Below are 14,053 nucleotides of genomic sequence, written 5' to 3' on the forward strand. Positions count from 1 at the left end.
ATTTTCTTGAGTTTGTGATTAGTCCCAGCTGCATACGAAAACAAAACTGGAATGCTGATTGGAGGAGATTACAGTGATATCCAACGGAAAGAGACCTAAACAACAACTTCAACAGAACTATGTGGCGGAAACATACAGAAACATAGGAAAACGAGTATAATCTTCCTTTTAAAACATGTATGGGTTAACAGAACATGAGCATATACCTTTCACCAAAATATCCTGCTTTCGAATAGAAGAAATATGGTACAGAGCCATATTGATAATAGAGCATTGAAAATAACTCTAGTAACCATACAGATTTTTCTCCATAAATTAGAAACTAATAATATTACTTCGACAGTTAAAACGAACTTTAAAAAATCTGAATCAGTTTTAGAGTATTGTCGTTTCATCGTGAATTAAGATATTAAGGATTGTGTTGAGATCACAATATATGAGGTATTAAATGCTGGAAGAAGTATCTCCTGGACGACGAAACCTACATACTAATGGACTTCTAGTAGAATTGGTCCGGTCTTTCGTAGCTGTGGAAACTGAAAAATTGGATTACAAAATTTATTAACCGGTACCAGACAATAAATAAATTATTCAAAAACCCGTAAAAAAATTACTTAATGTAGTTGTAGATTAATTGGCTTTAACGTTTATTGTAAATTTTAAATGTTTGTTTCGAATTCTTTAAATAATAACGATGTGGTGAAAATTACAATCTTTTTACCTGTAGTTATTTACAGGTTCCCTGACCTGCTGGAATATATTATATCTGCAGGCTACTGGGCAGTGAGTGGTATTTTTGTTTTTGGATAACAGTCATACAGGTGTTTACATTTACATTTTCTAGGTTCATGTATGTGTCTGTTTTTTTAAAATATGTATATCTGAAAAAAGAAAAGTAGTCGGTTTTTCAGGAAGTCCAAAGGAGAAATACTTAAATGGTAAAAGAAAAAAAAGTAATATCTTTTATTAAGTTATATGCCGATGTCTAATTGTATTATTGTTAATACTCTGTCTATATTCATTCTCCTAATTATTTATGTGTTTTAACAGTTTATGAATGTTCATCAAACGAACTATAAAACGAAACGTATCAACACTGACATTGGAAGATGATGTGAAACGAACAAGTTGTAGTTAAAAGAGCAACAAAATAGTACTGACCAGTAAATTTTTAAATACGTTTGTTTCTAGTGTAAATTTCACGATATCACGCTGTAGAGTTCTGTTTTTGTTATCCTTTCCATTGACTATCGGTTTCTTGTACTGCTAAACTTACTAGCTCATACAAAGCATTATTTTACTCAGAAACAAGCAAAAAGGCTAATACTCACAGCAAAAAACAGCAGAGTTTTCTTCTCCATGTAAGAAACGCTTTCGGAAGAACTTTCTTCCATCTTCAGCTTACTTAAAATTCAAAGAGGATTAAAAACATGAAGGAGAATGTGGAAGGGCAAAAAATGTTTAAATGGATTAAGGAATGTAAAATACTAACCTTCTGTCAAAAATTAAAGACATACGAATAGGTACTCAATGTCATTGTTCACTGCTGTTCACTGTATTTCTCGGAGCCTGCAACAGCTGTCTGATCTGGCAACGCATTGTAGAGATTATAACATAACATGACAGATTCATGTTTGAGAAAAGCAAAAACAGCAACGGAACGAAAAATCAAAGAATCATATTACATCCATATCATTTAGATAAAGGAGAAGTAAATATGATTTGGAGCAATCTTTTTATTACATACTTTCACCATCTGGAAAGCAAGGAAAGAAAACAGTGAACAGCAGTGAACAATGATAGTGAATGTCTATTCGCATGTCTTTAAATTTTCGATAGAAGATTTGTGTTTTACATTTCTTAATCCTTTTAATCATTTTTTTTGCCTTTCGACATTCTTCTTCATGTTTTTTAAATCTTCTTTGAATTCTGAGTAAGCTGAATATGGAAGAAGGTTCTTCCGAAAGCGCTTCTTACATGTAAAAGAAAACTGCTATTTTGTGGCGAGTATTAGCCTTTTTGCTTGTTTCTTACTAAATATCATCACCGCTCGTGATATTGATATTGTGACACATTTGACACATTATTTTACTCTTTTGTTGTTTTTTCTGTCCTCAACTAAGAGTTGGTTAACAAGAACTTGACCTAACAGCTCTGTTAATTTTCCTTTTTATATTTTTATGTTCAGATCAATTTCTTATTTTTAACTATATGTTGTCTCAATTACGAATTTAAGCCACCAGTCTTTTTTCTTTTTTTTGTATCTTGACCTAAATATATTGGTTTTTAAGTTTTTACTACATCTGTCTTTTCCTTTTTCTCTGTGGTATGTTCATAATCTTCTGCATCTTCATTTTATATACTTCTAATTTTCTTCATTCTGTATCTCGATTTTATCATGTTTCTGATCCATACATAATTTTCTTCATACAAAGATCTTCGTGATTTTTTTCTCTACTGCTGTGACGTTTTCTTTTCGTAAGCTTACGTACGTGGATATTGTGCTATCGTAGTAACTACGTCTTTGTCACATCTTGTTAGAGAATAGGGTGTTACAAAGTAATTAAGTTAAATTGTTTCTACGCCATTAAAAGTTCTTACTTTCTTATGCAATGTAAGACATTATCTTCAGTTCGTCATTGAAATTTTCTTACAGTCACCTGGAAACCCCCTCTCTTCTGTGAGAGCGCCAACGCTTAACAAAAGATCTTATGAATTGGATATTCGATGTATAATATGGAATCTTTTACCTATATCGTAGCTATTTGATGAAAAGCATACTTTTGATTTTAAATTTTTTTATTTTAAAATTTCCTGCGAAAAACTTAAGTCTTATTTCAGTAAATATACTTTCCTTTCTTCTGAATATGTCTAAGAATATTCTACAGAAATAATTTTAAATTTGAGGTGTCAGTTTACAAACCGAAGTCGTAATGTGTTTAATTTTACATCGCCTTCTGTTACCAAGGATTTTTTTAAAAGTAAAAATGCATATGTTTCAAAGCTTTCGTTTTTGTGAATAGTTCTTATGCAAAAGAGTAAAATAATATAATTATTTTTAATATATCATCAACATTTTTATCAGTTTCAGTTTTATGGATCAGAAATGTGGACTTACTTTGTGATTCTTTTACCTTCACCATCAATTCCAAGAGTCAGTGTTCAATTAATTATACTTGAATTTGATGATCAAATTGTTTTGGGACAATGACGTAAGAAGTTACGTTTTATAAAATATTAATGTTCATTAAATATAATAAGAATGCAAATATCTCCTTCACAGTAATTTTTGTTTAAAAATTTAGTTTAGCTTATCGTAGTACTGTTAAAAATCCAGAAATGTTCGACATTGTGTTGTCCTGAAATAGCTTGTTCATCGTGAAAATCATGTGTTAGTTCTTTTGAAATAATGAATATAGCTGCATTATCTTTCCAATACCAATAACAATAATTCTGACGAAAACTCAACAAACAGATAAATCTACTATCTACATAATACTTCCCCCAGAGCCATTGACTCTCATGCGCTTTAGTTTGTCACGAACGCAGTGGTTCAAGTGATATTGGTAACGTAGGATAGGATCAAACAGAAAAGTTATCTTTTCTTGCTGGTTTCGTAAACCATAGCGTTAGTTAGTTTCATTTATAGATAACATATTGTAATTATTTAAATCTAGTGATCATGAAAACATGCTATCGTACAAAATGTACAAGAAAACTTGATACAACGCAACACGCTTTATATTTGGTACAAACAATACTTTATAAAAATAACTCAAATACACATTTAGTTATATTGAAAGTTACAGTGTAGTAGGCTGCTCAGCAAAATGAATACATCTACTTGATAAAATTCTTCATTTTAAAGACATGTTTTTAGATGTAATCTAAGCTTACGGCCTCTTCAGTAAAATTCAATAAAATTTTTGATTAAAAAATTTGTTATTGAAAAGTACGAAACCAGTAGATATATTTGATATGAAGTTGCTGTTTAAATGGACACCTAAGGAATGTTCAGTTTAAATTCAGTTAACATTTTAAGCTTTACATCAGTATTTTAAGTTTATTTTTTTTATATATATGTTCAAATATGTCTGTTAATATTTTAATAGTATAAAACTTTTCGAACAATTTATTTACTTAACGCATTATTGATTTAGTAATGACAATCAAAACAAATTAAGATTTTTTCTTAAAAATGTATCATTGCAATTCTGTGTAAACAGATACATCACGTAAATTTCTTATCTCATTCCAGTTATTTTACCTCGTTCATTTAGATTTGGTTTGTTTTAGGCAGACGAATAAAATATGACAGAATTGATATATTAATTTCGTAAATTTAACCATACAACTATGAAATAATAAGTAATAGTGTTGATTTCTACGATCATTTCGGTTTTTTTTTTTCTTTCCCATACCACAGCAAATAAATAACATTTGTTTTACAACCCATTTAAGTATGCTGAAATGGCGCTTGAAATCCTACAGCCTATCTCAGTTAATAAATGTTTATGATGGGTTTTACGAAGACCGACGAAATTTCAATATGTCACGCAAGCTTTGACATATGCCTAAAAATAAGTAGTCAGATTTTGAGATTATTTCTTTTCTTTGCCGATATACCAAATTAAATTATTATTATGGTTTATACGGAAAATACGCAGACAAACAGAATACACACATTCAAGTTCGTTTAGAGCTTGAAAAATTAAGTAACCAACTCGTTCGAATATTTTTATAAATCGTCAGAGGAGAGAAAGAAACAAAAGGAAAATGAGCGTATTGCCAAGAAACATGCACCACTATTAATCACATGGTAGGATTAGAAGTTCCTGGGCAGTCTTAAAAAAAGCTGCATGACCCTTGCATAGGCAAAATACTTTTCCTGATACAATTTACATGAAGATAGAAAGAAGAGAGTTATATTAGCGCGAGATAGATGTGTGTTGGGACAAATTTCATACAAATATTTCCTCGTTAAAAAAAAATAAATAAATAAAAAAAATAAAATAAAAATGTTCAGAAGATTTAATCCTTCGCTAAAGAGCAATAAAGTAGTAAGAGCAACATTATAAACTTAGGAATAAGAAAAACGTAATTATAACAACAGCTAATGACAAATTTCGTGTTGTGTTTAACTGGTCGTTTACTAATATCTTACCTAACAATGCATCCTATGTACTGTTTTCTTTTCTAATTTAACACTACTTATGCAGTATGATAATTATGACTTATGCATTTTTAGATACACATTTTTCATCCTTTGACAAATGTGTTCCGTATTATAATTTTTAAATAATTTTGATTGTGATTTGTTGTAAATTTATGTATGAGTGATTTTACGTATTTTATGATATATATAAAAAAAAAACATTAATATAGTACAGTTGTGGTCAAGAGAAATTCCGTATACTTTCAGACGACCGTGCGTTGATCATTAAGAATGCAATATTTCGATAGATGCGTGCTTTCACAGATCATGGCATTTAGAAAAGTGCGGCAGTAAATTGAATGTATTTTGATCACTTAGTATTGTGATGTTCTACAAGATCTTACAGAGAGTTTCATTCCCTGAAAGGATAATATTATGTTATTTATTAATCAGACTATATATTTCTCACTTGGAAAATTACACCTAAAGTCTTTCCAGCCTTAGAACAAAGTAGACGTAAACAAAGCGAAACGTATTACTCCGCGGCTCACACGTGTTTCGGCAGTGAGAGACGTGAACAGCAAGATCGTCTGCTAGCTTAATGTCGTCGCATAATTTCCAAAGTGTAAGGCTCCGTTGTTTGTTAAATAATAAACGCACTGACACTGACTACTGCTATGTTTGAAATATGCATTTTCTTAAATCGTTATATAAACGAGATTGTCTCTGTTCCTGTTGTCCTCTTTTGTGTTTTACATCATGAGACGAAGATGGCTTGTTGTCACTCATCGTCACCATGAAACTCTGTATTCTACAATTTCAAATGAGCGGAGTCGGTGAATAGTAAATGACCCCTATGTTAAGAGCCTGACATACTAAAAACAATACAAAATTTACTATATATATATATTTTTTTTTTTTTGCTTGTTTTTCATAAATGGAAGGAGATATATAAATGCAACTTACTACGATCATAGATAATTTTATTCTACAACAGAAAATATGAACCTGAAGAATTTTAAGTGTTGCCATCCATAGAAATTACAGTGCTGCCAGAATAATCCCCCAAAATCTAAGTTAAGGCAGCGACTAGAGGAACGAACTCAACTGCATTTAATTACGTATCATGTTTTCTTGAAATCGTGTCGTGTGCATGCATAATAAAAGTTGTGACAGGAAAAGAGCAGTATTCTGCTCCTTGTTCATTGTTTCGTCAGTGTGTAACGGACCTCAATCCAGTACTCTTGCTGTTGTTCCTGATGATAACTGTACAATACATACAGTATTGTATTCGTAAATTGTTCTTGTGGTACGCTTAACGACTTCACAAAATTCCGGCATATCCGCGCTTTTTTTTTTTTTTTTTTAAATCCGGCCTGTCTTTCCGTCACAGTAGGCCGGACACTCGGGAGTCTAGTGTATATTATGAGTACATAAGGCTTTTTCAAGCATATATTTACTTCTTACTTTAGTATATCTAACAGTCTACTGTTGCTTTCTTTAGTCTTAGAGTAGAGTGCTAATAAATCAATTGTATGATGGTCATTTACTTGGTATAATTTTCAGAAAATCGTAAAATTAGTAAATTAATTATATATCTATAGATATCTATATATCTATAGATATATAGATAGTAATTAGATATATAGATATAGATAGATATGGAAAATATTACAGCTATTCAGACCATAGCAGTGGAGCAAAATATGTTCACTTACTTCCGCATTATATATGTAAAAGCAGTCAGATTAAAAAAAAAAAGAAAAAAGAAACTACTTATCAGCGTGATGAGACTTAGGCGTTATTTTCTGTTGGCCATTTCTGTACTTCCTTCACTTAGTATTATTTACATAGAGACGAATATGATCTGTATATCAATATTGTAGCTCTTCCTTCACAGCATTAGCGACGAATACTATTATTTTTCTTCCCCCATGGATTATATCATTGCCTTTAAGTGCATTGTAGATTGTTTTTTTGGGCATGTGCTTTTTTTCCATATGATCTACTTGCCCTATTGTTATGCAGGGTTTAGGTAACTGTTCTGCTTGAGCACTCGCTGTCAGGTCCTGCCACAAGCATCAATAGTCACGACAGAGCATCAAGTCAACTAGCGGATTGTTGTTAAGGTAAAATGTATTGTGTGGCAACAATGATACACAAAAGTGTAACCATGATGCAGATAATATTTTAATAATAAAAAAATATACATAAAATTATTTAAAAAAAGAAAAAGAAAATCCAATTTGAAACTCGTTAATTTGTAGCTCGAATCAAGTTTTGCTTTTGTTTAATTCTAGTGGAGGGCTAACAAATCAATTATATGAAATTCATTAACACACTGTTAGAAACTGAGAAAATAAAACACATTCAGAAGTTTTGCATGTAAATTTTCATCATAAATTAAAAACATTTCTGTTCTCCCTCGTAAATTGTTCTTGTGATTTTTTAATATGTCAACTTCCGTATTTTACCAAAAATAAAAAAAAAAAGTATAAATCGTGTTGGTGAATAGCTTTGATGTTCGTTGTTTGCTGATCCTATTTCTCTTTGCAGTATGCATCTCGTGAGGTGAATGGCGAAAAGTTTATGACCGCAGATGACTTCGTACGGCGATATCTTGGATTGTTCTCAGACCCGAACCACAACCCGGACTCAGTTGTGTTGTTGGGAGGAATTGTCGATACTAGCAAAGATGGGTACGTGCTTTACATTCTTTCTTCGGCAAAAGTGCACTTTGAGTAGAACATTCACTGCAACTGATTCATCTGAACCGATTCCTTGGAACATTTCAAGGATCAGTTCCCAAGAACGATTCCGTCAATCGGAACAATCAAGAAATAAATTCTGGACGAGTTTGGGAGACCACCTAATGAGCAATCGTAATCCATGTTCGCGCTAGTAATGCACCCACATAATATAAAATTAATACACTCAGGTACATTACAACACCGACAACTGGGTTACGATTGCTCCCGCACTCACCCAGAATTTACTCTTCAATTGCTATGAATAATGAAAACGTTCTTGGGAACTTAAACTATTCCGAGAAATAAATTCAGGTGAAAGGTGATTATCAATTTTCAGATCTAAATGGGGGCTACCGCCCTCCAAATTCCTGCTCAAAAAACAGTAAAAAAATAATAAACAATTCAAACCAACAATAAATAATAAAACAAGTACTGTAAATCTAACATAAAAAATTAAATGTCTGCAAGAAAATAACACTCACCGCTAATTATAAATCATTAAAGCATGGCGAATAGCGCATTCTCAGCAATAGAGCAACTAGCAGCAAACCTTCTCTTCCACAAGTAACAAACAAAATGAAGCATCAAACTATCAGAACGATGAGTTAAATTTCTCTTTAAATGCGACCACATATTTTCGATAGGCTGTGGTCGCTGGTGCACCACTCTCAGGATCGACGAAATTAAGTGAATGATTCACAATCATGTGAGTTCGCTGTGTCTTATCCAAACCACGTACCCCCTTTCAAAAATCCATGATAACGGATTCGCGATGTAGTGCTTAGAAATAATTTCTAAAAGGTAATCAGCACTGCGAGAGTTCTCGCTATACTTATTCAAAAAAATTTGATTAGTTTCATGACAAATACCGTCGACTATCTATTTCTGACTTCGGCGCATTCGATCAACATTGAATTTGCGTCTGCCGAACAAACCCTCATCTACCTCAACTGTTAGTTCAGAATCTCCGATGAAGTCACTAGAATTTTTGACGATTGTCTCAAGACACAGACCCCTGTAGAAACACAACCAATCAGAAACGGCGTGCCTACTGAGTTTCGAAGAAATTCCAGAATACTCTTTGATAATGAAACCATAATTAGTAACATTAAAAACAAACAAACAAAAAAGACAAGAGAACAACTTGAGATAAAGATAAATTCACATTATCAAAGAAGCAGTTTTTTTCTCTCACAGAAACGTACTTCTTAAACGCCGAACACTTATGATTGTGGCATAATAGTGAAAGTAATAACTGCTCATTAGTACCAAATTGGAACGAACTGACATCGAAACCAGTAACAGCACACTTGACCAATACAACGCCAAAGCTACATCACCCATGTTCAACTTTCAACACAAACATAGAGCATGATCAGTCAAGAATACACAAAACCCAATCAGCGTCATCAACACAACCAACCAGTCATACAGCACAGGACACAATACCATTGCCATTTACCGCTAAAACTTCGAAACAATATTATCAACAAAACGTCGATTCCGTACCTATTACGTACAAATAGGTAATTCTGTACTTCCAACGTCACATCCTGTGACAAAATCACTTGTTTTGCTCAACGTGCTTGCAGTTCCCTTTCTTCTGGCAACGATTGTCTAAGTTGACAGTGATTTACTTATTTGCTGAATAATTAAGAAATCCCAAAATCTATTCATAGTATCGGTAATTCTGATTGTAAAACGTATGAACAGTGAATTGAAAACTTTAATTTCCTTCTATTGTTCTACTATTAATGGAGTAGTTGCTGTGTGTGTCTGTGTTTCTACTAAATAAACTTATCATTAACAAATTCTATCTTCTCTATTAAGCACTTATCTAAAATTATTCCCATATCATTACGACCGCTCTGTTTATTATCTGACTGAAACATTCTATATCCCTCACTTCTCAGTTGCCTAGTACCTTTCCATTTAACTTCACAAAATCCAACCAAGTCTAAAGTATTTAGTTTAATTTCTTCTTTAATGTTTGTTTAAATTCCTCTCCCTGTAACATGGTACGCCTTCTTTTCCTAAACCTCATTGCTTGTGCTTGTCTTTCTCTTCCAATGACCTTTAGCACGTTGTTACTTTCTCGCCAATAATCTTTCCCTAGACATATCTCCCGAAGATCTGAATTAGGGGATATTTTACATCCAAAACTGTATTTTGATCTGCGAAAGACCATTGTACATTATTTTCTTTTCTGTTCGGAGCTTAACATCCCACGTTATGTTCCGAGGTTAAGGAAAAGCACGATAATGAAAATAAAATAATCCGAGAAAATCCACAGAATGGTATGTATACACCACAAAACCGGACCCTGGACTCCACACACCAGAAATGAGCGCTCTGCTACTGAGCTACTACATCCTCCATATATTTTCTTTTTGTTGCCAGAAAACTAGAGAAAAATAGTGGTGTTTTTCCTCAACTTTCGATCCACACTACAAATGGCCAAGAATAAAACTTAGCAGGTAAATTCGTTCACTAAATATACTAAAAACAACCAGAATATAGTTCTACCGTAAACATTTCAGTTAAAGGTTATTGCCATCCTCAGTTTAAATCTTTTCAGAAAACTAACGTTACTTAGACGAACTATTGATAGACCTTTCGTGTATACAAGACCTTACGCACTTCCAGTAGTAGCGTTTCAATGAAATTCTCCTTGCACCTCTATATCTTGTGTTTTTGTACACTAATTTGTACCCTATAATACTGGTAATTAATACTTAGTGAGACATTAGTTTTAAGTTTTACTTATTTTACCTGTGTGTAATTTTTCTTCAATAATTTAATTTTATAGCTTACAGTGAGACAGAATTTTAAGGAGACAGATTTTAAATTTCGTCATTTTTCTATTTCCAAGTGTTTCATCAGTGAAGATAGTATGAAACACAGGTAAAACAAGTGAGACTTCGTCAGTTCTTTTAAAATTATTATTATTATTATTATTTTGTTAACGCCAACGTTACAAGGTACAGATTAGTGCACAGGAATACGAGATATAAAGTGCTAGGAAAATTTCATTGATGCATTATTACTGGATAATTCTTATATGCAGGAAATGTTTAACAACGGTGATGTGTGTACTTCATCTAGCAGCACTAGTGTTCTGAAAGAATTCTGTCTGAGGATGGCAATCACCTTTAACCGAAACAGAAGTGGAAGTATGTTCTGGGTGTTTTTGGTAAGTACATCTTTAGTTAGTAATGCATCATATCAAATCATTTAACAAAAGAGACAAACCCATATCGCGGCACAATCAAACAGGGAAGGCCATACAGAAAAATACCTAAGAATTAATAGGTCTTTGGGAATCTATGTCGCGCTTATAGTATTACGCAAAGGCTTATAATTATGAAAAAGTACATAACGAATAATGTCTGGAGATTCATTTTAGGGAGTTCGTCGATTCCTACACAGAATAAACTTTTCTATTGCACCCCCCCCCCCCCCCCTTCCCCATCGTAGCTATAAACCACCGTACAAGTCTTCGTTTGATTCATGTTCTTCGTTTTGTGTTGATAGTGGATAGTTAAACATATTTTCGAGCTGAACATTTCGAGATTGTACACTGGTGCAAAATAATTAAGTTTTTACGTTAACATTTGATTTCTTTGTTCATGATGTTTCAGTCGTTTTTGTAAGTAGTGTATAATTCGTCAGTAGTGCAATGAGAGTGTAAAATAATTTAAAGAACACAGCAAGTGTGTTTCACCAATGTAGAAATCTTTTAAAAAGAATAAACACACTACTTAATTCTCCTAGTAACCTTTATTCTTAACCTGTGCCGTATATCTTCATTAGAATCTTTGCTAATCACTCTATTAATCTCAATCTACAGCAACACTAATCTTGTTATAACCAGTCTATCTCAATCTCCATAATCTGTATCATAATAATCTCTCTATTCATAATCAATATCTCCGTAATCTATATCTCTTCATAATCTATACCATAATACAATTTGCACATGCTGTATCTCTTAACTTCGTAACTGTCTGTGTCTTATTCGTAAGCACTTTGTGCCCTGTTCCCATACCCTACAGAGAGAACTGATTAATTTTATGTGAATTCGAGTTAGAAATTCTATAGTGTTATAACTGTTTAATTTCTTTTTCAGGCTTATTTCTTTCCCGGAGTTTCAGGCATTTGAAGGTTTACTCTGCGTTCCTGATGCTCTCTATAAAACAGCCTTCCAGCTTTTCGATACGAACGGAAATGGATTGGTTACTTTTGGTAAGGTTTCAACTCTTTATTGTATAACTGAAATAAAAAATAATATAAGGAATTAATTGATAATAATTTTTACATTTATGTGATATGTAGCCCATATTTTATTTATTTATTTATTTTTATTGTAGAGTAAATGATTTTAGTCTTATCTTAGATTATTTAGACATGAATATGCCTTCGCTGCGGTACATCCCGCACGTGGCAGATTTTGGAAAGATCGGTGGATCTGAATATCACGTTCTGGCTAGGTCCGATAAACCTTCTGATTTGAGGAGGCGTGTTTACGGTTTAAGGTTGCCTGTTCAACATAGACCGAGTACCCTTTCTGTATAAATAAATAAGTATCTTTGTGACCATACTACTACTGAAAAACAGTAGCTAAGTTAATGTAAAAATATGGAGATGTGTAAACAAGAATTCCAATTTTGTTGGATTGGATTGGCGTAGGGTACGATCCAAGAGCGAGCTTCAGTTTATGCGGATATGTATCTTCGGGTTTAGTGACAGATTAATTACCACGGTAACCAGAAGAGGTTTCAACATCCATATTCACGAGTCCGCGATATCCAGTATTTGGTTCACCTTCATTCGTGATGCCATGAATCCTAGCGTAGGTATATATCTGAAGCTCATTTTGTGGTAGAAGTTATTGATTTTTTTTAAATATTACTGTTCCAAATTTATTGAGTGTTTTGATCCTATTTCGTACACATTTAGAACTAATTTCTTTTCTAGTTTTATTCATTTCATAAAATACTTCTCGCTGGTCTAGGTGGTAGTATGTGTGCTTTTTATGCACGAGATACTGGGGTTGATTCCCGGTGGAAGGTCATCAACACACGACAGTGGTTTAGATTTCACTTTAAAACATAAATACCGTTCTGTATAGCCTCGCAATTGATAAAGGTCGTTAATGAACTCAGTCAATCAAGCTTATTTTATAAAGAACATGTTCCAACTTCCCTACCTGGGCACGGGGCTTTTCTCCTGTTTCTTTCTTATTCAAAATCTAACTTTTTATTGCTTTATAACAAGTAATGGTGCGCGAAGAAGACAGTTCCAACAACTTGAACTCATCTTTTTTTGTGTTCTGTATCCGCGCTGTGTTGCTTATAATTTCAATGGCTTTATTTATGCTGCCGCTTAGAAAGGACTGAACAGGTAATTGCAGGTAATTGTAAGTGTTGCAGAAGGTAAATTTATTTGAAAGGAAAACTTTTGCCATAGAAATTCGAAATTATTCTTACGTAGGAAACTTCGACTGGAAAAGGTTACTTTAGTACCCCTGTATTTTCCGCTCGTACAGACCGATCTATTTTTAAGTGTCGTGATGAAGATGGCAGTGTAAATAAATCACTGAAATTATGAGCAACAAATTCGTATAGAACAAAACAAAGGCGAATTCATACTGTCTATTTGGTGATTTAACATCAACATATTTTTTATTTCTTATTTCTAAATTTATTTATTTCTGTGTTTGTCTTAGACTATCTTTCACTTATTTGTAAAGATTTGTTAATATCAGGAATTTCGATTCTAAGCTAATATTAATTGCAAACAAGGTACACATACTTAACAGAAAGTAGTATACAGTGTACATTTCTACATTATAGCAGGATCTTTATTAGATAGAAGAATGCTCCAAGAATTGGTGAGAATTTTATATATACATTAGAGAGCAGTGACTCAAGTGAAATCAAGAAATTTCACTAAAAGCGATTGATGGAATTCGTTCGATCTTGACCAAATTTGGCATGGTGGTAGACTTCTATGAACTTGCTATGCATATGAAGTGTTGTTGTGCAGGACTATGGTCCTTGAGTTTCTTGCCATCGAAAGTGGGGTTTAAACTAACGAGAACCAAATGCCTGCACACCACGATATTTCATACACATCATTAAGCTTG

The 14,053-nt window shown here is 32.9% G+C and overlaps 1 protein-coding gene across 6 annotated transcripts in view; it reads left to right on the forward strand.

Moving 5' to 3' along the window:
• Positions 1–14,053, forward strand: part of aralar1 (calcium-binding mitochondrial carrier protein aralar1) — a 321,349-nt gene that overhangs the window by 213,924 nt on the left and 93,372 nt on the right. For 5 of the 6 annotated variants that reach the window (XM_081749350.1, XM_081749352.1, XM_081749355.1 and 2 more), the window contains 2 exons: positions 7,712–7,854; positions 12,035–12,150. In XM_081749350.1, the coding sequence (XP_081605476.1) occupies positions 7,712–7,854; positions 12,035–12,150 (259 nt within the window). Of the gene's footprint in view, positions 1–7,177; positions 7,285–7,711; positions 7,855–12,034; positions 12,151–14,053 lie in introns of those variants that run through there. The other variant, XM_081749356.1, reaches the window with a different exon arrangement.

This window comes from Thermobia domestica, chromosome 2 (genome assembly GCF_964235325.1).
Source record: "Thermobia domestica chromosome 2, izTheDome1.hap1.1, whole genome shotgun sequence".
Taxonomy (NCBI): Eukaryota; Metazoa; Arthropoda; class Insecta; order Zygentoma; family Lepismatidae; genus Thermobia; species Thermobia domestica.